We start from the raw sequence: 25,785 nt of genomic DNA, 5'->3' as shown, positions 1-25,785 counted from the left end.
ACAGTAGGAGTCATAATACTGTAACGACCCTGGGTTTATAATCGCGGAAAACGACTCTGCCGCACCAGCATGCTTTTGCGGCACAGTCGATAGCGCGCCGTATCTCGGCTCGAAGATCGAGGGTTCGAGCCCTGCTCCCTGCTGTTTCATTACAATACCCATTAAACTTAGAGGTTAAACAAGGAAAAGGTTCCCATTGATTCTCCACCATTCATTTTCCCCACAGACCTCGTTTTAAAATGATGGAAAGAACAATTGTAACCGTTTATCTGTCTGACTGCTATGTTTTGTGGCTATTATGAGTGGAGGTGCCATGTTTTTGGATGACGTGATGAGATTGTCACTGAACCCTGTGGGATGTTGGTCAGTATCAGAGTGACCGTTAGGAAAATGTGGCCCACTGTGCTCAGAATGGCAGAAATCACATTTAGTTTATGGTAATTTATCTTAACAGAACATGCAACTCTGATGTAACAGCATTCGTCATTCTTACTGAATTCAGATGAGCAATTTGAAGATGTTAGAATACATAGGCGGCGCGTCCATAAGGCTCGGGGAAGCTTTCCCCGGAAGTGAATTGAATTAAATTGCCAAAATGATATAGCCTAAATAGCTTACTCCTGTCTATACTAGAGGTCGACCGATTATGATCTTTCAACGCCGATACCGATTATTGGAGGACCAAAAAAAGCCGATTAATATAACGATAAAAAAAAAAAAGATTAATCGACATATATATTTATTTATCAGTTGAAGTTGAATGTTTACATACACCTTAGCCAAATGCATTTAAACTCAGTTTTTCACAATTCCTGACATTTAATCCTAGTACAAATTCCCTGTCTTAGGTCATTTAGGATCACCATGTTTTTTTAAAGAATGTGAAATGTCAGAATAATATTAGAGAATGATTTAATTCAGCTTTTATTTCTTTCATCACATTCCCAGTGGGTCAGAAGTTTAAATACACTCAATTACTATTTGGTAGCATTGCCTTTAAATTGTTTAACTTGGGTCAAATGTTTCGGGTAGCCTTCCACAAGCTTCCCACAATAAGTTGGGTGAAATTTGTCCCATTCCTCCTGACAAAGCTGCAAGGAAGAAGCCACTGCTCCAAAACCGCCATAAAAAGCCAGACTACGGTTTGCAACTGCACATGGGGACAAAGATCGTACTTCTTGGAGAAATGTCCTCTGGTCTGATTAAACAAAAATAGAACTGTTTGGCCATAATGACCATCGTTATGTTTACATACACTCAATTAGTATTTGGTAGCATTGCCTTTAAATTGTTTAACTTGAATCAGGTTTGTAGGCCTCCTTGCTCACACACACTTTTTCAGTTCTGCCCACAAATTTTCTATGGGATTGAGGTCAGGGCTTTGTGATGGCCATTCCAATACCTTGACTTTGTTGTCCTTAAGCCATTTTGCCACAACTTTGGAAGTATGCTTGGGGTCATTGTCCATTTGGAAGACCCATTTGCGACCCAGCTTTAACTTCCTGACTGATGTCTTGAGATGTTGCTTCAATATATCCACATAATTTTCCTCTATTTCTGTGTAGTGCACCAATCCCTCCTGCAGCAAAGCACCCCCACAACATGATGTTGCCACGCCCGTGCTTCACAGTTGGGATGGTGTTCTTCGGCTTGCAAGCCTCCCCCTTTTTCCTCCAAACATAAGGATGGTCATATTGGCCAAACAGTTCTATTTTTGTTTAATCAGACCAGAGGACATTTCTCCAAGAAGTACGATCTTTGTCCCCATGTGCAGTTGCAAACCGTAGTCTGGGTTTTTATGGCGGTTTTGGAGCAGTGGCTTCTTCCTTGCTGAGCGGCCTTTCAGGTTATGTCGACATAGGACTCGTTTTACTGTGGATATAGATACTTTTGTATCTGTTTCCTCCAGCATCTTCACAAGGTCTTATGCTGCTGTTCTGGGATTGATTTGCACTTTTCGTACCAAAATACGTTCATCACTAGGAGACAGAACGCGTCTCCTTCCTGAGCAGTATAACGGCTGCGTGGTCCCATGGTGTTTATACTTGCGTTCTGTTGTTTGTACAGATGAACGTGGTACATTCAGGCATTTGGAAATTGCTCCCAAGGATGAACCAGACTTGTGGAGGTCTACAACTCTTTTTCTGAGGTCTTGGCTGATTTCTTTTGATTTTCCCATGATGTCAAGCAAAGAGGCACTGAGTTTGAAAGTAGGCCTTGAAATACATCCACATGTACACCTCCAATTGACTCAAATTATGTAAATTAGCCTATCAGAAGCTTCTAAAGCTATGACATAATTTTCTGGAATTTTCCAAGCTGTTTAAAGGCACAGTCAATTTAGTATATGTAAACTTCTGACCCATTGGAATTGTGATACAGTGAAATAATCTGTCTGTAAACAATTGTTAGAAAAATGAATTGTGTCATGCACAAAGTAGATGTCTTAACCGACTTGCCAAAACTATAGTTTGTTCACAAGAAATTTGTGGAGTGGTTGAAAAACTAGTTTTAATGACTTCAACCTAAGTGTATGTAAACTTCCGACTTCAACTGTATATATATATATATATATATATATATATATTTATTTATTTATTTGTAATAATGACAATTACAACAATACTGAATGAACAATGAACACTTATTTTAATATAATACATAAATAAAATCTATTTAGTCTCTTATAACAAATGAAACATGCTCAATTTGGTTTAAATAATGCAAAAACACAGTTTTGGAGAATAAAGTAAAAGTGCAATATGTGCCATTAAAAAAAGCTAACGTTTAAGTTCCTTGCTCAGAACATGAGAACATATGAAAGCTGGTGGTTCAATATTCCCAGTTCTTCAATATTCCCAGTTGTAGTTATTATAGGAATTATGACGCGTCAACTATTTCTCTGTACACCATTTGTATTTCATATACCTTTGACTATTGGATGTTCTAGTAGGCACTTTAGTATTGCCAGCTTAATCTCAGGAGTTGATAGGCTTGAAATCATAACCAGTGCTGTGAATCAAGCATTGCTAAGAGCTGCTGGCAAACGCAGTAAAGTTTGAATGAATGCTTACAAGCCTGTTGCCGCCTACCACCGCTCAGTCAGACTGCTCTATCAAATATGAAATCGTATACTTAATTCTAATGTATTTCTGTGTTTATTATAAGCCTTTGGTCATTAATTTGGTAAAATCTGGAAACGATCATTTAGAAAACAAAACGTTTATTCTTTCAGTGAAATACGGAACCGTTCCGTATTTTATCAAACGGGTGGCACCCCTAAGTCAAAATATTGCTGTTACATTGCACAACCTTCAATGTTATGTTGTAATTACAGTGCCATGCGAAAGTATTCGGCCCCCTTGAACATTGCGACCTTTTGCCACATTTCAGGCTTCAAACATAAAGATATAAAACTGTATTTTTTTGTGAAGAATCAACAACAAGTGGGACACAATCATGAAGTGGAACGACATTTATTGGATATTTCAAACTTTTTTAACAAATCAAAAACTGAAAATTGGGCGTGCAAAATTATTCAGCCCCCTTAAGTTAATACTTTGTAGCGCCACCTTTTGCTGCGATTACAGCTGTAAGTCGCTTGGGGTATGTCTCTATCAGTTTTGCACATCGAGAGACTGACATTTTTTCCCATTCCTCCTTGCAAAACAGCTCGAGCTCAGTGAGGTTGGATGGAGAGCATTTGTGAACAGCAGTTTTCAGTTCTTTCCACAGATTCTCGATTGGATTCAGGTCTGGACTTTGACTTGGCCATTCTAACACCTGGATATGTTTATTTTTGAACCATTCCATTGTAGATTTTGCTTTATGTTTTGGATCATTGTCTTGTTGGAAGACAAATCTCCGTCCCAGTCTCAGGTCTTTTGCAGACTCCATCAGGTTTTCTTCCAGAATGGTCCTGTATTTGGCTCCATCCATCTTCCCATCAATTTTAACCATCTTCCCTGTCCTGATGAAAAGCAGGCCCAAACCATGATGCTGCCACCACCATGTTTGACAGTGGGGATGGTGTGTTCAGGGTGATGAGCTGTGTTGCTTTTACGCCAAACATAACATTTTGCATTGTTGCCAAAAAGTTCCATTTTGGTTTCATCTGACCAGAGCACCTTCTTCCACATGTTTGGTGTGTCTCCCAGGTGGCTTGTGGCAAACTTTAAACGACACTTTTTATGGATATCTTGAAGAAATGGCTTTCTTCTTGCCACTCTTCCATAAAGGCCAGATTTGTGCAATATACGACTGATTGCCTCATCATATGATGTAAAACGTTCAGATTTCAACAGTTACGTAGGCCTATATGTTGTATAAATGCATACTGCCTCCTGTTCATTGAAAAGTGGTGTGTGATGTGCTGATGCCTGTCTACCGTTGCCTGTGCACTTGGCGAATGGGAAGGGCGCTTCAATTACCATTTGAGAAATAAAAATAGTAGTTATTTTAATCGTGGCCATCAAGACTGTTTTTGATAAATGAAACGATTGCGTTTAGAATTGTTGTGCAATGATTAGGATTATAAAATAATATGTTTCAATCCAGAAGCAACAAATAAGCTTTTTGAGGAGATGTAGCAGCAGCTCTTGTGCTGTCTGGTAGATCTTCTGCTCAAAGTAGGCTCTATCTGTATGCTGTGTGCACAATTTAATTCCCCTAAATTATGCAAAATAACCTGTAGACCGATAAGCATGACCGGTCAAATGCATTTATATTGACTGGTATTTACATCAATGAAGAGGCTAAAAAGCATTATTTTGCATCGGGAATTTTTTTCCTTCTCGCTGACAATTCTCCGCTACCAATTGTATTTATTGGCTTTTCATTTTTGGGGGGAGGGGCAAAAGCTATTACCTGGCTAACGGAAAACCTGACCCAAAATTTAGAACAGTGTTTAGTGGTAACTTCTTCCTACTCCATTGAAGGTCTCCATTTCTTTTGTTAATCTTCTTTACAGGATTCTGAACTAGTCTGCTTTCGGGACATTAACCCCGCTGCACCACATCACTACCTGGTTGTGCCAAAAAAACATATAGTGAGCTGCTTTTCTCTCTTTAAGGAGCACGTAAAGCTAGGTGAGGAATGATTCATCCAATAACTAACGTTACATGAAATACTGTTCATTTCTGATATGCATATACACAGTTGAATGTTAATTGATTATTTATTTGTTTATGTGGCAGTTGAGAGGATGGCTGAGATGGGGAGGGCTGTGTTGCAGGAAAATGGCATTGCCAATCCAAATGACATCAGGTATAAAGTATCCTGTGTTTGTATGTGTGTGTGAAAGAGAGAGACCAATCATGTCAACATGTATGTTCATGCTTGTATTTGTATGTCGCTGGTCTGGTAGGTTCAGTGATCTTGTCTGTCCATCTACAGGATGGGGTTCCACAGACCTCCATATATCTCTGTACCTCACCTCCACCTCCATGTCCTCGCACCGACAAGTGAGATCACTGACGACATGGCACACAAGTTCACACCAGGCACAATGAGGTTCGCCACAGTGAGTGCAAATTTTGACACACTCAGAGCAGATACAGTAGGATATACACACACAGTGACATACAGTATATACTGAACAAATATATAGACGCAACATGCAATAATTTCAACAATTTTACTGAGTTACAGTTCATATAAGGAAATCAGTCAATTAAAATAAATTCATTAGGCACTAATCAATGGGTTTCACATGACTGAGCAGGGGCGCAGCCATGGGTGGCCCTGGCAGTGCATAGGCTCACCCACTTGGGAGCCAGGCACACCCATTGGTGAACCAGGCCCAGCCAATCTGAACGAGTCTTTCCCAACAAAAGGGCGTTATTACAGACAGAAGTACTCCTCAGTTTCATTAGATGTCCGGGTGTCAGATCTCAGACGATCCCGCAAGTAACAAAGCCGGATATGGAGTTCCTAGGTTGGCATGGTTACAAGTTGTTTGCAGTTGTGAGGCTGGTTGGACGTACTGCCAAATTCTCTAAAACAACATTGGAGGAAGCTTATGATAGAGAAATGAACAAGCTTTTTGTGCGTATGGAATATTTCTGGGATCTTTTATTTCAGCTCATGAAAACATGGGACCAACACATGTTGTGTTTATATTTTTGTTCAGTATAGTTGCAGAACACACTTTCATATCCAGGTACACATACATAATGTGTCTTCAATTAGTGTAAAATGTCAATTTCCTGCAGGAGGATTTATTGCGCAGGACCCTGGTCAGTGGAGTGGATCCAGATCATTATCTGATGCTTACATGCAACAGTGGGAGAGGGCTCTCTGAATGAGGGGCAGCCTGTCTGCGGCGTCAGAGATGTGAGAATGGGAGAATTTAGCGAAAAGGGCTAAAACCATACTTTTTTTTATGGATAAGTTGAGTTATTTAGGGTCCTAAACTCACAATTATGAAAACATAGTATAGTCTATCAAAGAATATCAATACATTTGTATATTAAGACATCTGCTCCATTAATTTTTTTACTCTGAAGTTCACTAAATAATTAATAAACCTGATCAGTTCACTTCATAATGAATACTGTGATTTATACAAGTTAAAGCCCCAGTGCAGTCGAAAATGGGATTTTCCTGTGTTTTATATATTTCCACACTATGAGGTTGGAATAATACTGTGTAATTGCGAAAATTATGATAATGCCATTTTAGTGTAAGAGCTGTTTGAAAAGACCCCCTGAAATGTCAGCCTGTTTTGGTGACATGGATTTTTGGCCTGCCTGGTGGTAAATTAGTTAAAAGCCCAATAAGAAAAAGAGTTCCAAACCTCTCTTCCAATAATAGCTAATATTCAGTTTTCCCCTTTCCGATCAGAACACTCCTAGGCAGTACTAGAGGTGCTTAACTGATTTGATATTGAGATAAAAACAGCGGCATTAGACCTTTAAGGATAGGGCCACTAGAGTTGACTGCACCAACCAGTTTATCTACACAGGTTGACAAAATACCAGGTAGGTTAAAGTTCCCGGACAGACATCCTGATTTCCATATAAAATAGCCTTTTGTTTGGTTAATGTAACAGCATCAATATATACAAAATGCTTTTATAATTTAGCTAGTGAGCTAAAAGGGAATTGTCATTACTGTTTAATCAATGCTAGCTAGTTAATTTTGGACAATTTCATAAAAATATATATATATTACTGCCAGACTATGTTCATAAACCAAATATATATATTTTATATATACTGTATACAGGGCGACCTGGGCCACCCTGACCTTGTACCCCACCAAAACAAACTTCTCTGGACTTCTCTGGATTTTGCTCTGGGGAAGCATTGCATCTTTTAAAACAGGAAGAAAAAAACAAAGCAACTTCATACAGCATTGGCACCAACTGATTGTTGAATATGTACACATGGAACAAATCACAATTTCAAAAACCCATCAAACAGCTGCATTCATTAAGGTCTGGAATAAATTACTAGCCCATATGAATCTCATCTCCAACTGATTGTTACATTCCCCAGTTTCTGTGTTATAGCTTGTGTATTGGAGTGTGTGTTTCAGGAGATGGCTTCCTGAATTCTTCCCAAGCAGCTGATTGGTCAACTCCATGGCTAATTGGAGAGCTGACCCCGCCCCCTCGTGAAGACGCAGCTGTCTCCAATTACCCATTCCTTCTGAGGCTATATAAAAGCCAGTATTCTGTTCAGAAGAGAGATCATTGCTGAGAGAGGAGATTGCAGAAAGATCATTGCTGAGAGAGGAGATTGCAGAAAGATCATTGCTGAGAGAGGAGGCTGAGGGTGATATACTGTGTTGGTTGTTCTCAGAGGGAGATGATTAGTGTGTCCTGTATTGGTTGAGTGAGAGAGCTGATTGGTTATGTCTGTGTGTCAATAGGACACAGTGTTTTGGTTATTGAAATTGTTTGTGTTATTCTGTTTCATTTGTTCCCAGGGGGGAAGGCACCTAGGGACTGCTTAGGCAAGAGGCCCGTGGGCATACATATACCCGTAGTATATTCACTGTCTAGGCACACAAGGTAAGACCTGGGCGGACCACCCCCTTGTATTTTGGTTAGCGCGCCAGGTGGTACTAAGTTAGATGGGTAGGCAGGTTATATAGGAGAAGGAGGGGGGGGGGGCTTTGACATTAACTTTCTTTGCTTTGGTTCCGTCCAGCCCCTTTTCTCCATATTACAGTGTGACGGAATAAATTCCTTGTAAACGGTACCACATTCTACCTTTTTGTCATCCTTACTCGCACCTACAGTCCATACCTCTTTCACTTCACAGGGAGTTGTGTTGTAGCAGGGTGTTGTGTTCCCTCTTCATAGAGGCGTGCGTAACATAATGAGGGCTCATCCGGGATCATTAAACCCACCGGACCCTGCTGCTCTGAGCTCTCTGGTTAGTAATTGAGGTGTGACGGTAGGTTGTGAGTTTGGATGATTTGTTTAGTTTATGTGTGTCCAGTAGATTGCTGTGTACAAGATGGCTGCCTCAGCCATCCAAGTTTTTTGAAGCGCCCTCTATTGATTGTTTGGGTAGGTTTCGTAAAGTAGACCTTATAGCTATAGCTGACCATTATGGATTTGTTATCCCTGAGAAAGCCCTAAAGGCTGAGCTTGTGGTGCTAGTCAGGGAGGGTTTAGTGAGATAACGAATTCTCTCATTGCAAGGAGAGGAGACGGGTAGACCTTCCGACGCCAAGTCAGAGGACAGGGCGGAGGAAGGGGTTGCTCGTACCCCCTTTTCCTTGCCCAGATTTGACCCTTTATCTTCTGCTTCAGGTCGTTCAGACGGGACCGCTAGGCTGAAGGTGATGCTGGTGCGTTTAGAAATGGAGCAAAAAGAGAGAGACTGATGAATTTTGAAATTAGGAAAATAGAAGCTGAGGAGGTGAGGAAGGAAGGTGGTGAGGAAGGAGGTGAGGATGCGACAACTAGAGCTAGATGCTGGCTCCAGTGCGACTCTACAAACTGCTTATCATCAAGTCCACTTTGATGTAAGTAGAACTATTGCTTTAGTCCCTCCATTTCGAGAGTCGGAAGTTGATGCCTATTTCTATGCGTTTGAGCATGTGGCCGCTGTGCTGCATTGGCCACTCGAGGTTTGGCCGCTCCTGTTACAATGTAACTTGTCTGGGAAAGCCCAGGAAGTAGTAGCTGCTCTCTCCCTGGAAGACGGTTTACACTACGATACAGTTAAAACTACCGTGTTGCGGGCTTATGAGTTGGTGCCTGAAGCTTATAGGCAGCGCTTCAGGAACCACAAGAAAACATCTCACCGGACGTTTGTTGAGTTTGCTAGAGACAAAGTCTCTGTTTAATCGCTGGTGTTCAGCCAGCAAAGCTAACACCTTTGCTGATAATTGTGAGTTAATGCTGTTGGAAGACTTTAAAAGCAACCTCCCAGATAGAAAGTGGCGACATTGGCCCAGGCAGCAGTGTTGGCCGATGAGTACACCTTGACACACAAGACTGTCTTTGGTGCACCTCATTTTGCAGGCCGGACGATTACGTCATCAGTTCCTTGTTCAGGTCGCTTCTCCTCTGACAACCCTAAGCCTTTTCATGAGATCCGTGAATGTTTTTACTGTCACCAAAAGGGTCATGGGATTCCAGACTGCCCGGCTTTTAAAAATAAACCGAAAATAAAATGAAAAGTTTGGGTTTAGTCAAGTCTTTGGCTCGTCCGTTGGCCCGAGGTATTGATGCAGCATTTGAGAAACCGGATCCGGTCTATGCTCCGTTTCTCTGCTGGTTGTGTTTCCTTAACTGGAGAACAAGCTGATAAAAAGCCTATCCAAATCTTACGAGACACCGGGGCTGCGCAGTCAGTAATCATTACTGATGCTTTACCCTGGTCTCCTGAAACGTATTGTGGCTCGTACGTCATATTACAGGGGATAGAGACCGTACCTGTACCATTACACTGGGTCCACTTAGTGTCAGACTTGGTATCAGGACGTTTCCGTGTTGGTGTAGTGTCTACACTGCCAGCAAAAAGGAGTCACATTGCTACTAGGAAATGATATTGCTGGTGGTAACGTCACTCCTGTGTTAGAGGTAGTAGACAACCCATAAATCAGAATTGCAGATGAGAAATTGGTTCAAGCATCTCCACATGTTTTTCCTGCTTGTGTGTTAACGAGGGCACAATCTCGCAAAGTAGGAGATGTGGATTTGGCTAGTTCCATTTCTGAGAATGTTGAGGTAGAAGACAATGCGCCGAGTAGGCCTTCTGCAATGCCAACAGTTTTTACTCCTGTAAAAACTAAGGCAGGGGAAAGCGAAATTGCGCCCCAATTACATAATTATTTTGTATGTCACCCCCGAGAAGGTGATTGAATGTCAAAAAGGAGACACCAGTCTTCGCAAGTGTTTTGCTTTGGTAATTTCCATTGAGGAAGCTGACACTAGAGAGACCGCCTACTTTATGGAAGCAGGAGTTTTGATGTGGAAATGGGCAGCTCACTACACCGTTAATGACTGGAGTGAAGTGTGTCAAGTGGTTGTTCCTACATCGGTCCGACAGCAGGTGCTGTCACTCGCCCATGACCAGGCGTGGTCCAGACATTTGGGGATCACAAAGACATATAACCGGGTCCTTCTGCATTTTTTCTGGCCAGGTTTGAAATCTGACGTGGTCCAATTTTGTAGAACATGTCGCATATGTCAACTCACTGGGAAAGTGAATCAAACAGTTCCTCGAGCGCCGCTCTGCCCGATTCCTGTGGTGGGGGAGCTGTTTTGAAAGAGTGATAATTGATTGTGTAGGTTCATTGCCGAAAACCAGGTCAGGTAACCAGTTCCTACTAACAATAATGTGCAGTGCTACTCGATACCCAGAGGCTATTCCTCTCCGTACTATAACGGCTAAGACTGTGGTGAAGGCACTAGTGAAGTTCTTCTCTACGTTTGGACTCCCTAAAGTAATCCAAACTGATCAGGGATCCAACTTCATGTCAAAACTGTTCTCAAATGTGTTAAAGACATTGTGTATTTCCCATCAGGTCTCCAGTCCGTATCATCCAGAGTCGAGGGGCTCTCGAACGCTGGCATCAGACGCTGAAGGCAATGCTACGCAAGTATTGCATGGATACCAGTACCGATTGGGATGAGGGGGTGCCCTTTGTCCTATTTGCTATAAGGGAAACGATACAAGAGTCCTTAGGGTTCAGCCCTGCTGACCTTGTGTTTGGACACACCCCACGGTGTCCGCTGAAAGTGTTGAAGGAGCATATCTTATCTCCTACACCCAGTAGCACCCCTAAAAATGTTTTGGATTATGTCAGTAAGATGTGGGAGTGACCCGTGTACTTTCAAGGAAAATAGGCAGGTTTCTCGACTCATACCCTGATTTACAGAATTGATTTAGTTACGAATAGCTAAACAACCACATTACGCAGCATGATAACGTGAACGCGATTGGTCGACAGTCGACAGGGCGAAGCGTTAAGTTCTCTATACATTTCGTGCTGGGACTCTTTTTTTGGGGGGGGGGGGGAAATACAACCATGAAGATACAGAATGCTTAAACAAAAAAAAATCAAATACAAAACCAATCTGATGCTATGATGAGAACAGTTGTTAAATCACTCCATTTGTACCCTCATAAAAAGTAGGTTTGTTGAAAACAGCTCATATGTAGCAGTTACCTTTAAGAACTGGCCCGCTTCACATTAATTCACCGCTGTGTACTCAACTGTCATGTGACAGTTCCTTATTCAATGTGCAGCTAATAAAATAAAAAACGTTCTCAGTAGAAACTAAAATAAATTAGACAAGATAGGTAGGTCAGTCAAACAACAGATCAGTGATCCAGAAAACAATTGAGTAGGCCCTCTTCATTTACCAGAACCCACAGCGAGGACCAGACCAGGCCCGCTGTCATCGAGATGGGGCCGCTGGTTCGGGGTGAGGGGCCGAGCCCAGACGACAGGCATCCGGACGCCACTGTCCTACCAGCCACCCTCGTCACCTGAACGATCTCCATATCCTCCTCCTTGTGCTCTGTCTTTGTTGTCATAGCCTCTTTCTGATCCATATGAGCCTCCACTTCTGTTGTCGTAACGTCCACCACCATATCCCCGGTCTCCACCACCTCTGCCTCCACGGAAGTATCCTCCTCCACCGCCTGAAGAGCCCCCTCGGAATCTGCCTCCGGACCTGCCACCACCGCCAGATTTGCCCGCCTGGTTGACACGGATCTGTCTGCCATCAGGAGACTTGCCGTTCATTGCCAGCATAGCATCCTCTGCCTCATCTGGGTTCTCGAAGGTGACGAAACCAAAGCCCCTGGACCTTGAGTGTCTCTGTCTTTAATTTCATCAGCTCTACGCAGACGACACCATTCTATATACTTTCGGCCCGTCTTTGGACACTGTGCTATCTAACCTCCAAACAAGCTTCAATGCCATACAACACTCCTTCCGTGGCCTCCAACTGCTCTTAAACGCTAGTAAAACCAAATGCATGCTTTTCAACCGGTCGCTGCCTGCACCTGCATGCCCGACTAGCATCACCACCCTGGATGGTTCCGACCTAGAATATGTGGACGTCTATAAGTACCTAGGTGTCTGGCTAGACTGCAAACTCTCCTTCCAGACTCATATCAAACATCTCCAATCGAAAATCAAATCAAGAGTCGGCTTTCTATTCCGCAACAAAGCCTCCTTCACTCAAGCCGCCAAGCTTACCCTAGTAAAACTGACTATCCTACCGATCCTCGACTTCGGCGATGTCATCTACAAAATGGCTTCCAACACTCTACTCAGCAAACTGGATGCAGTCTATCACAGTGCCATCCGTTTTGTCACTAAAGCACCTTATACCACCCACCACTGCGACTTGTATGCTCTAGTCGGCTGGCCCTCGCTACATATTCGTCGCCAGACCCACTGGCTCCAGGTCATCTACAAGTCTATGCTAGGTAAAGCTCCGCCTTATCTCAGCTCACTGGTCACGATGGCAACACCCATCCGTAGCACGCGCTCCAGCAGGTGTATCTCACTGATCATCCCTAAAGCCAACACCTCATTTGGCCGCCTTTCGTTCCAGTACTCTGCTGCCTGTGACTGGAACGAATTGCAAAAATCGCTGAAGTTGGAGACTTTTATCTCCCTCACCAACTTCAAACATCAGCTATCTGAGCAGCTAACTGATCGCTGCAGCTGTACATAGTCTATTGGTAAATAGCCCACCCTTTTCACCTACCTCATCCCCATACTGTTTTTATTTATTTACTTTTCTGCTCTTCTGCACACCAATATCTCTACCTGTACATGACCATCTGATCTTTTATCACTCCAGTGTTAATCTGCAAAATTGTAATTATTTGCCTACCTCCTCATGCCTTTTGCACACATTGTATATAGACCCCCCCTTTGTTTTCTACTGTGTTATTGACTTGTTAATTGTTTACTCCATGTGTAACTCTTTGTTGTATGCTCACACTGCTATCCTTTATCTTGGCCAGGTCGCAGTTGCAAATGAGAACTTGTTCTCAACTAGCCTACCTGGTTAAATAAAGGTGAAATAAATAAAAAATCAACTTCAGATATTTGCCCATATTTGGAGAATACATTTTCTAATGACTGTTCGTTAGTGTCAAAGCTGAGGCCACCCACAAAAAGCTTCCCTTCGTCAGACCTCCTTTTCACCACTCCGATAAAATAGAATATCTTGCGACCGACCTGCAGCAGATGGGAATGAATGAGATGCGAGGCCTCCCGGTATGTGTGTTCATTTTTTTCAAACATCTCTGGCTTCGCGCTAGCCTTGCTGACGCGCGACCCACGTGTCAACACGACGAGGAAGTAGAGAGGCTGGTGTTTTAGCAAGTTATATCTCAGGTGTACAGTCACATATAGAACAATGTTCTATCTATACAAATCTTTGGCAATGTAGTGAAGGTCATTCTGAGTCATTTCAGTGAGCTCCCAACTGGATCCTCGTTCAAAATACTTTAAAACTCGATCAAGAACCAAGGGAAAATTGCAAATCGCCGTTGTAAAGCCCAGGAATTAACTACTAATTAGCTAATGTCGTGGAAATTTCCTCTATTTACCAAATCATGGGAGCAAACCACACACCAGAGTTAGTTATCAAAGTCCATCTTTAATTATATAAGCTCTATAGCATTTTGACTTTCAACAGTTCAGTATATCTAATGAAACGTTGAGTCCCCCCACAACGGCAAAATGGGATCCTTTATAGCAAAGATACACAGGATAAAACAGCATAATTCATTGTTCAGCTTTGTCTCCTCTCTCAAACTCAGAACCATAAACCAATCCTCCAAATCAACAGGCATATATCAAATTGTCATTTAGATACAACCAACTCTAAATACAACCAAACCTGGACAAGCTCACAGAGAGGAGAGTGAGGCTATAGGTTAAGATAAAAGGGAGCATGAAAATGATTCCAGACACTGCCACCCTCCTTTCCCCACTAGAAAAAGGTAGGGAGTAAAAGATATGTTTACACATGATGACACTTTGACCTCTCCCCTCTCTGCGGCCCATGCAACTTAGTCTCGACATAGAACAGATAACTGCAACCCCGCCACAGTATTATACAAAAATACCATTCTGATGAGAAGTAACTTACACACATTTGATGAATATAAAACATAGTACAAATGTTACCAACAAATTCTGAATCTTCCACGACACTACCTTTGTCAGATCGTAAAATGCACGTTTAAATACATTTACCTGGATGAATTATTCACCTACACCTCTTTAAACACTGCAAAAATGAGCGTGGACCAGAATGACAGCTTTCTTGTTTCTGCAGTGAGGATTCACCCTCTTTAGACTATTTTGTAACGTATCTGCAGGTAATCATTGTTTTGAGACAAAAAAAACAACAACAAACCGTGTACTTGTATGTAAATCAGGGAGCCTAATGAATGGCTCTTTCACTCATGCGATTCGGTTCATTAAAAAAAAGAGCAGCTAGGTCACAAACGACCCATCACAGTGAAATGGCAACTTATGAAAGCACTAATGAAGCAAAGGACACCACATCTCCAAACAAGAATGACAAAACTTGCTGTTTCTGTAATATTGCCAAGGAACAGTCGGGGTCGGACACAGAAATGCAGCTTTTTGTAAGTTTCGTCATTTGACAGAATCGAACAAAATAGCTAGCCAATGAGGTGAAAGTCTAATGCTGCGTTCAAGTGCTAGCTGGAACTTGGAAACTCAAATGTCCAATTTACTAACTTGTAGTTATTGTGAGCGGACCAAGTAATTGGGTGTCACTCTAAAGCGGGAAGGTGGAATAAACGAGTCAGGAGTAGGTTTTCTTGATTGAACACAGTTCTCTATTGAGGGCATTTGGTCAACACAAACACTCCAACATAATCAATGAAAATCTTCTAAGGAAAAAAACATACATCTTCTTCTCCAGATGAAACGGGAACACAATAGGATTATCTTTAAACTACAACAAAAAGTCACGGGATTGTCACCGTCTTAGTGGTTCTTCATGGATAGCTCCTCTCTCTCGGTGGCCATCTTCCAGAGATAGTTTCCCCCTCCACTCTGCTGGTTCCATTCTCTCTCTTATAGGGGAAGGAGAGTATGTCATTAGTACCGTCAGCTGTGCTTAATTGCCTCTGGTTACCTTGTCTCCCATGCCTTGTTGGGCTACTATCCATGAGCCCAGCCTGCCCTCTGGTGGTCCTTCCACATACCTTCCCCCCCAGGACCGAACCGGAGGGTCGGGCGCCAGACGCACCGTCTTGGTCGCGTCGGGACAGCGCGTCTGCATTCCCGTTCCTCGATCCGGCCCTGTGGATGACATGGAAAGAGAACGGTTGTAAAGACAAACCATCTGGCTATTCTGTTGTTATTGTTTCTCTTACCAGCCATCCACGTGAGGGGCGCATGGTCAGTAACTAATGCAAACCTCCGACCCAGTAGGTAGTACCGGAGATAATCGAGGGCCCACTTGATGGCTAAGGCCTCTTTCTCTACGGTCGCATACCTCTGTTCCCGATCGCTGAGCTTCCTACTAATGAAGAGAATCGGCTTCTCTGCTTCACCTTTACCCTGAGCTAGTACGGCCCCGAGCCCTGTATCCGAGGCGTCGACCTGCACAATGAACTCTTGTGAGAAGTCCGGAGCCTGTAGAACGGGATCAGAACACAGGCCATCTTTTAGCAATTGAAAGGCCTCTTCCGTCTCGTCTTTCCACTCTACCTGGTTTGGCAGGTTTTTCCTGATGAGGTTTGTGAGGGGGTTGGCAATGGTTGCATATCCCGGGATAAAACGGCGATAATATCCTGTTATCCCTAAGAAGGCCCGAACGTCTCGCTTGGTCCGGGGTCGAGGCCAGTCACGAATTGCCCTGGTCTTCTCTGCCTGTGGGCGTATTTTCCCATTCCCCACGGTGTACCCCAGGTATTCCGCTTCGGACAGGCCCAGGCAGCATTTATTTGGATTGGCTGTCAACCCGGTGGCTTCCAAACTCACGAGCACCGCCCGTAATCGCAGGAGGTGACTATCCCAGTCCTCGCTGTGGATGACCACATCGTCTATGTACGCCGCTGCATACTCTTGATGGGGCCGTAGAATGGCATCCATGAGGCGTTGGAAAGTTGCAGCGGCACCGTGCAGTCCGAAGGGCATCCTCACATACTGGAAAAGCCCCTCTGGGGTGGCGAAGGCAGTCTTTGGGCGATCCTCCGGAGCCACCGGCACTTGCCAATATCCCTTTGTCAAATCCAGGGTAGTGATGAACTTGGCCTTTCCTAAGCGCTCCAAGAGTTCATCCACACGGGGCATGGGATACGCATCGAATGTAGAGATGGCATTCACGCCCCTAAAGTCGTTGCAGAGTCTCATACTACCATCGGACTTGGGGACCAGGACTATGGGACTGGACCACTCACTCGTCGAGGGCTCGATCACGCCCATCCTCAACATCTCCCTCACCTCTTTCTTAGCGATGACTCGGCGAGCCTCAGGAATCCTGTAAGGGCGGATATGCACCTTCTTGCCGGGTTCCGTGTGGATATGGTGGAACAGGACATCTGTTTGTCCTGGGAATGGAGAGAATATTCGACCGAAGTTCATAATCAGCTTGTCTAGCTGTCTTGACTGCTCCGGTAGGAGAGTTTGGCCACGGCGCACCTGTGGTAGAGTCTCCTCTTTTCCTTTGCCCTCCAGGGCCATCAAAGCCACCTCCTCCTCTCGTCCATGGTACGTCTTCAGCAGGTTTATGTGATAGAGTTGGACCTTCTTCCTCCTGTCAGGTTGCTTGATGAGGTAATTGACCGGTGAGACCCTTTTCATTACCTCGTAGGGCCCCCTCCACTGCGCCAGCAAGCGATGTTCGGCCGTGGGCACAAGCACCATCACTTTCTCTCCCACGGTGAACTCACGGGGGGTCGCGGACTTATCATAGGCCTGGCCTTGGGTCCTTTGGGCCTTCTCCATATGCTCCTTGACTATGGGCCACACTGCTGACAGGCGGTCTCTCATCAGGGTAACGTGTTCTATTGTGGATCGAAAGGGACATGGTTGGGTCTCCCAGGTCTCCTTGGCTAAGTCGAGGATTCCTCGACAGGGTCTGCCATAGAGCAATTCAAACGGAGAGAATCCAGTGGATGCCTGGGGTACTTCTCGCAGGGCAAACATTAAGTGTGGGAGAAGCATGTCCCAGTTTTTCCCGTCTCGGGACACCACTCTTCTCAACATGCTTTTAATCGTTTTGTTCAAGCGTTCACACAACCCGTCTGTTTGAGGGTGGAATATGCTTGTACGTATCTGTTGAACCTGATATAACCGACACAAGTCCTTCATCAACCGGGACATGAACGGGGTTCCTTGATCGGTTAAGATAGTCTTGGGGAGGCCCACACGAGAGAACATCAGGAATAGCTCCTTGGCAATTCCCTTTGACGACATGTTACGCAGGGGTATGGCCTCCGGGAACTTGGTAGCGTAATCTATAACCACTAGGATGTACTCGTGTCCTCTGGCGGATTTTGGGAGGGGCCCTACGAGGTCCATAGCTATGCGTTCAAAGGGAGTCTCTATGATGGGGAGAGGAATCAAAGGGTTACGCAGGTGTGGCCGTGGGGCTGTACGTTGACATTGATCACACGTCCTACAATACCTGGCCACATCCCGGGTGACCCGGGGCCAATAGAATCTCTGCATGATTCTGTCAATAGTCTTGTCTCGTGCCAGGTGTCCTCCTAGGACGTGGGAATGGGCTAACTGTAGAACTGTATCCCTGTATGGCCTAGGCACCATTAGTAATTCCTGGTTTTCCCCCCTTCGTCGTACGACCCAGTATAAGAGACCCCGCCTGATTGCATAGTAAGGAAGAGGGGGCTCACCTGATCCGTCGACGTTCCTCCTGTCGATCACCTTCACCTTCCTCATGGCCTCCTTTAGGTCTGGGTCTCTATGCTGCGAGGTGCCGAACTGTCCCTTTAATTCCTGGTGCAGGTCGACCTCGGTAGAGGGATGTGGAGGATGTTCCATATCCCCATCAGGGGTGACCGAGGAGAATCCCTTCCAGGTTCCCTCCTCGGATGGAGCTTCAAATATATCCCTTAGCGCCTGGTTGCTCCTTCCTTCCTGCGTTGTGTATAACCCTTCACATGTGTCTTCATCAGTGGTTTCCTGGAATATCTGTCGTAAACGCTGGGTCGCTATTTCTTCCTCTGCTGCAGAGGACGAGGACGCGGCTACGTCTCCTTGTAGGACTACTACCTCGGGCTTGGATTTTCTCTTCTTTCCTGTTCCCCTTCTTCCCGTGCATAACGTCATCTGCCGAAGCTCCTTATATAGGGGACAGTCTCTCCCGATCAATAATGGCACCTTCAGCTGGGGCACTTTCCCTGCCCTGACTGTACACCTTCCTTTTGGAGTGAGAATAGGCAGATTCACAGTGGGGTAATAGTGGGTGTCTCCATGGATACAGGATACGGCTACTTTGTCTGGTAACAGTGTTGCGGAGGTCACCATCCGCTCCTCTACTAACGTAACCATGCTTCCCGAGTCGAGAATAGCTACCACATCTTGTCCTTCGACTCGCACCGGAATCTCTGAGGCTGGGGCTATCTCTGATAACCAACAGTGTTGATCCTGCCCCCTCAAAACGGGATGTGTGGGGGTAGGCAGTGATGACTCCGTGACCATGGGCTCATCCTTGCTAGGACATTGTGGGGCATAATGGTTGGGAGACTGACATTTATAACACCGACCCTGCTGTGTGGTGGCTGACTTCTCCCACCTCCGGGGGGGGCTTGGACGTTTCGGTGGCGGGCGCGCCGGGGTGAGTCGTGGTACGGGATTGGAAGACTCCTTCCGTTCCTCCTTGTCACTTTTTAACAACTCCCCTGTAGACCGATATGTTTCCACCGCCTGGGCTATGTCGTCGGCTGACAACGGGTTGGCTTGCCCCACAACCCTTTTTAAGTCACTGGGCAATTCTCTCAATATCTTGTCCACTACGAGAGTCTCTATCACATGTCCTACTCCCTTTCCAGGTTCTAGCCACTGTTTCGTCAGTCGTATTAATGCGAAGATCTGGGCACGGACGGGTTGATCAGCTGTATAGGTCCATTGATGGAACTTTACAGCCCTATCTCTGGCAGTCAGCTGGTACCGGGACAGGATCTCGGTTTTTAGTCGCCCATAGTCCTCAGCTTCGCTGGAATCCAGGTCAAAATAGGCTTCCTGAGCCACCCCGGTCAAAAGAGGGGCTAATGCGCTCGCCCATTCTGTGGGCGACCACTCTTCCAAGGTGGCCGTCCTTTCGAAGGTCATGAGGAAGGCCTCAATATCATCCTCCTTGGAGAGACGAGGTAAGATGGCGTGAGCAGCCGCTCTTGGCTTAACTCTAGGTTCTTCTCGTCGGCTCAGCTGTTGTTGCAGGAGTTCTATGGTTGTCTGCTGTGCCGTGATCAACTGTTGTAGTAGGGCGTTATCCATCGTTCTTGAATGGTTCCTCCGGGTCTACTGGAAGAATCTTGATTTACTCACTTATCCTTGTGTCACTCGTCCACCTAATGCCCGCATCCTCCACCAATGTGAGCGGACCAAGTAATTGGGTGTCACTCTAAAGCGGGAAGGTGGAATAAACGAGTCAGGAGTAGGTTTTCTTGATTGAACACAGTTCTCTATTGAGGGCATTTGGTCAACACAAACACTCCAACATAATCAATGAAAATCTTCTAAGGAAAAAAACATACATCTTCTTCTCCAGATGAAACGGGAACACAATAGGATTATCTTTAAACTACAACAAAAAGTCACGGGATTGTCACCGTCTTAGTGGTTCTTCATGGATAGCTCCTCTCTCTCGGTGGCCATCTTCCAGAGATAGTTTCCCCCTCCACTCTGCTGGTTCCATTCTCTCTCTTATAGGGGAAGGAGAGTATGTCATTAGTACCGTCAGCTGTGCTTAATTGCCTCTGGTTACCTTGTCTCCCATGCCTTGTTGGGCTACTATCCATGAGCCCAGCCTGCCCTCTGGTGGTCCTTCCACATTATACACGTGCCGCGTTCAACCGGTTAGCAAGTCGAACATTTCAGTGTTTCCTTGTTTCAACTAGCACGCAAACGCAGCATAAAATGTGCTAGATAGTAGGCTACTACTACTAGCTACTGATATTGTGTGTCTTACATCATGCCAACATAAGAAACCAACTGTTTTATTCTCAAATGCGTAAGGATGATGAACTGGTCTGCTTTCGTGACCTGAAACCCGGGGCACGGCATCATTACCTGGTTGTACCTAGGACACACGTCGGGAACTGCAAATCACTCCGGAAGGAGCACATACCTTTGGGTAAGGTAAAGTATTTACTTCTGGGGTGCTGACCTGTTGCACCCTCTACAACCACTTTTTTTTTTACTACTACTTGACCCTGTTGGTCATCTATGAACGCTTGAACATCTTGGCCATGTACTGTTATCTCAACCCGGTATAGCCAGAAGATGACTGGCCACCCCTCAGAGCCTGGTTCATCTAGGTTTTCCCTTGCCCCTGTGCTACTACATCAAATCAAATTTATTTATATAGCCCTTCGTACATCAGCTGATATCTCAAAGTGCTGTACAGAAACCCAGCCTAAAACCCCAAACAGCAAGCAATGCAGGTGTAGAAGCACGGTGGCTAGGAAAAACTCCCTAGAAAGGCCAAAACCTAGGAAGAAACCTAGAGAGGAACCAGGCTATGTGGGGTGGCCAGTCCTCTTCTGACTGTGCCGGGTGGAGATTATAACAGAACATGGCCAAGATGTTCAAATGTTCATAAATGACCAGCATGGTCCAATAAGGCAGAACAGTTGAAACTGGAGCAGCAGCACGGCCAGGTGGACTGGGGACAGCAAGGAGTCATCATGTCAGGTAGTCCTGAGGCATGGTCCTAGGGCTCAGGTCCTCCGAGAGAGAATTAGAGAGAGCACACTTAAATTCACACAGGACACCGACTAGGACAGGAGAAGTACTCCAGATATAACAAACTGACCCTAGCCCCCCGAAACACAAATTACTGCAGCATAAATACTGGAGGCTGAGACATCTGCATTGCTTGCTGTTTGGGGTTGTAAGGCTGGGTTTCTGTATAGCACTTCGGCTGATGTAAAAAGGGCTTTATAAATACATTTGATTGTATGTATAAGGAGTCGTGCTGTCTGTCAAATTGTAGCTTCCTGTGTTAGACCAATAAGTAAGCTGGTTTTGGACACTTACATTAGTTTTATATTTGTATTGAAAATGTTTTCTACTTATTATATTGTTATTTTTGTATTTTAAAAAATTGACAAATGTATAAAATACAAATAGAGCAGCACAAATGAATTGGAAATAGACAGGCCTAGCCCATATATTATCCTCTGAAATGTTGTGTACATAATCACATGGTGTCTGAATGGAGAGTATTGATAGGCTCTTTAATTTTTGCAGTGGAGAAGATGGAGGAGATGGGAAGGAGTGTACTGCAGAAGAAAAAGGTGACTGACCTGGATGACATAAGGTAAAGGTCTACATTATGATTAGCCATGTCATTGAGACAGATCACATTGACCTCGGGCCTGTACTCTAATGTATTATTAAGGCTATCTGTGTTGCAATTTCTGAGGATCCTAACTTGTTCCCTTGTTTTTGTCTTCCATAGGATGGGGTTCCACATGCCCCCTTTCTCCTCTATCCCTCACCTCCATCTCCACGTCATTGCTCCTGCCAGTCAGATGAGCATCAGGTCACTCAGGAACTATGGGCCACAATCCTATTGGTTCATCACTGTGAGTGGAGCAGCAACCTATACCATTTCACTATGGGTGGTCCTTCATGTTTGTTTCATGTTTACAATATTCAGATCTCTGTGTGTGAAATAATTTGTTTGTGCTCTATTGTAGGTAGACAAAGTGCTCCAGCAGTTAAGGACCCAGAACCAGGTCAAATAAGAATACACCTGGTTTAGCAGGAAACAACAGCACTGGTCAACAACTCTTACATGGTTGACTGCATTCCCTCCCTATACTTAACATCCACTAACCTGAAGGACTGGCTTGCAAAAATATTTGTTTTGTTTTTGGTTAAAAAACACAGTAAAATCACCAGGAATTCTGCAAAAAATAAAAGATGTGATCGTGTCTCAATGTAATTTAAGGTATGAAATTATTGCTTAGAGATAAATGGGAGGCAATTCTCAACAAGTGTTCTTTTGACCTAATGGTACTTCTAATAGAAGAATCTAAAGAGGACAGACAAGTCCAAACAGAAATTGAAGAAGTAAAAAGGAAAATCAGAGCACCGTGACAATTCTCACAAAGCACAATGTGATGAGATCTTGAAAGAGAAAGTAGACACATTCACTCTGATATTGAAACAAGACAAGCTAAGAAGATTTAGAAGAGGTGAAGCAGACTATATAGATGGCAAGGTCTTTGCCTGGAGAAAATCAACACGCAAAAATTCAGACTCACATCTGCAGAGAAGGAAGCCTAGATCTGTTTCTTTCAACTTTATAAGCAGTGATGACGAGGATCACCCCAGACGCTCAGAGGCCAGCTCCTCCCAAGATTTTTTAGATCAGGTAGTCGTCACACAGGTTCCACAACAGGAGAGGACGCGGAAGAGGCCAACATGGAGGGGGAGGAAGAAATCAAGACTATCCAACCACACAGAGCAGGACCAGAACAAGGCTGTGATCAACATTTCTGGAGAACCCCTTTCTAATGATCACATAAGGGTATTGTCTAAAGGACTGTCCTTTGCCCCCACATATTCAACTAATGAATTTAATACAAAGTTTGACCTATTTAGTTTCTACAGGAATCTACATCTGAAGGCCTGGTACAAGCAAAACATCTCTCCAACTACAGATGCCAGTGTCTCAGGTCAGGCAGTTTCTGTTCCCTCTAAAACACCTTTTAAGCCCAAGTCCACTTTTTGTCCCATCGTCCAGAATGCCACACTAAATAAATTTGCTAAGAAAGTTCACTTTGATGTGGAGAATCTGTTTAAGGGTAAAATTGACTCCAACCAAACATGACATAATCTTTCTAAGACAGAGCAAGATGCAGTTGAATCATTGTCCAAAAATGAACAGATTGTGGTTAAAAAAGCAGACAAAGGTGGCGCTACAGTAGTGTGGAGTAAAGACAAATATGTGACAGAAGCCTACCGTCAATTAGACAATGATGAATTCTACCAATCTCTTACCTTCAACCCAACAGAGGACCTAAACTGAATTGAAAGGGATCCTCACAGAAGCTAAGGAGAATGGCTACATTTCAGACAATGAGTTCAAATGTATTTTCAATGGCAGTATGGCTTCTTTTAACCTTCTTCCAAAGGTCCACAAACATCTTGAAAATCCCCCAACACAGATGTGTTGAACAACATTAAGGGATTTAACAATATAGGTACAGCTTCCTTTTTAGTCACCATGGATGTGGGGTCTCTATACACCACCATTGAGCATGAACAAGGTTTGGCAGCTATGCACCATTTCTTGAGTACCAGACCTGAAACTAAGATGCCTCCTACAGAATTAATTGTCTCACTGACTGAATAGACTCTTAATCATGGCATCTTTATCTTTCAGGACCGTATCTTTAAACAGGTTAAGGGTGTGCCATGGGAGCTACAGCCCTTCCTACGCTGGCTTGTACTTGGGTAAATGGGAAAATGACTTCATTTTGGATCCTTCTAATAACCATTTCTTTGACCGGATTATATGATGGGGACGCTATATTGATGATGCTTGTCTGTTTTGGTCCGGCTCAGAAGATGAACTTATTTCCTTCCACCAATACCTTAACAACATTAAACCTAACATCAAACTAACTATGGAGTACAGCAAGGATAACGTTAATTTTTTTGGACCTCGAAATTGGTAAAAATGACAAAAGTTGTTTGCACACATCAATCTTTAGGAAGCCTACAGATGGGAATACCATTCTGAAGGGCAGACAGCTTTCACCCCAAAAGGCTAAAAGAAAACATTCCATATGGCCAATTCCAAAGAGTCCGCAGAATTTGCGATCAGGAAACAGACTACAGTGTCAAATCTGCTGAATTGGAGAATCGCTTCTTGAATCGGGGCTACAGCATTCAGGTCCTGAAAGATTCCGGTATAAGGGCTGGATTACTTGACAGAGAGAACTTGTTGCGAAGGGGAGTGCCTCGTGATACATCGGAGAGAGTATATTTTGTCACAAAATACAGCACTGAAGCAGAGAGCATTAAAATAATCATCCAAAGTGATACGCCACCAGAATCATTCAAAGTGATACGCTACTACGCCAAGTCTTTCCTGAGCCACCAGTCATAAGCTTTAAGAAATGTCCTCCCCTAAATGACAAATTAGTCCACAGTTATCTTCCGGGTGACTCAAAACACTTGGCTTGACCACAAACCCAAGGGCTCTTTTAAATGTAACCATTGCAACCATTGCAGTAATATTGCACAGAAGTATTTTGTTGACACAGCTTCCTAAATGGAGTATTACGTCAAGCATTTCATTAACGGCAAAACCACTCATGTCATCTATAGATCGGAATGTCCACAGTGCAAGGTGTTCTACATTGGACGGACAAAGAGACGCCTTCAAGACCGCTTAGCGGAACACAAGTACGCCATACGGGTAGGCAATGAAGACTACCCCATGGCAAGGCACTACAAGTCCTTACACCATGGCAACCCTGCCTCCCTACAAGCTATGGGTATTGATCATATTCCGGCCTCTATTAGAAAAGGGGACCGTCTTAAACAGTTAAACCAAAGGGAACGTTTTTGGATTTGCAAACTACAGGCCACTAAATACCCTGGTTTAAATGAATATATGGATTTCTCACCCTTCCTGTAGGGTCGTCATGGGTCCATTTGCTGTCATCTAGTGGACATTTTGCTCTATTGCCCTCAGCTATGGTTAGACTGTTGTTCAGGTTTTGCTGTGTTCTAGTGTACTATGGAATATATAGCTTTCTTATTCTTGACACTTCTCCCAGTCACATTTCAGGTTAGAACTACCTTTTAGTGTTCTGATACTTCTAGTTTGGAGTTGTCTTTTTATGATAACATTGCTACAGTATTTCACCTTTTAATGTGTATAGTATTGCTTACTAGGTGTGTCCAATCAATTGTGTAACCACTTTTTCCAATTTGGGCTAATTGTAAAGCTGTTAAAAAGGGGACCTTGTATTCCTTTTGTTGTACTCCCTGACAAAGGCCATGCAGCCGAAACGCGTCGGTAAAAAATAAAAATAAAAAAACACGTTTCTATTGAACATGCCATACTAATAAAGGCATTTTAATCAATTA

At 44.1% G+C, this 25,785-nt stretch overlaps 1 protein-coding gene across 1 annotated transcript in view; it reads left to right on the top strand.

Moving 5' to 3' along the window:
- LOC109866665 (histidine triad nucleotide-binding protein 3) overlaps window positions 1-25,785 on the top strand; it is a 26,249-nt gene extending 464 nt beyond the window's left edge. The window contains exons 2-8 of the mRNA XM_031800561.1: window positions 4,970-5,087; window positions 5,196-5,265; window positions 5,395-5,521; window positions 20,686-20,803; window positions 21,922-21,991; window positions 22,133-22,259; window positions 22,374-25,785. Coding sequence (XP_031656421.1) covers window positions 4,970-5,087; window positions 5,196-5,265; window positions 5,395-5,521; window positions 20,686-20,803; window positions 21,922-21,991; window positions 22,133-22,259; window positions 22,374-22,421 — 678 coding nt within the window. The 3' untranslated portion in view covers window positions 22,422-25,785. The remainder of the gene's footprint in view (window positions 1-4,969; window positions 5,088-5,195; window positions 5,266-5,394; window positions 5,522-20,685; window positions 20,804-21,921; window positions 21,992-22,132; window positions 22,260-22,373) is intronic.

Source organism: Oncorhynchus kisutch, linkage group LG21, assembly GCF_002021735.2.
Source record: "Oncorhynchus kisutch isolate 150728-3 linkage group LG21, Okis_V2, whole genome shotgun sequence".
Taxonomy (NCBI): domain Eukaryota; kingdom Metazoa; phylum Chordata; class Actinopteri; order Salmoniformes; family Salmonidae; genus Oncorhynchus; species Oncorhynchus kisutch.
The sequence above is the reverse complement of the archived record's forward strand: the minus strand, read 5'-3'. Positions and strand labels throughout refer to the sequence as shown.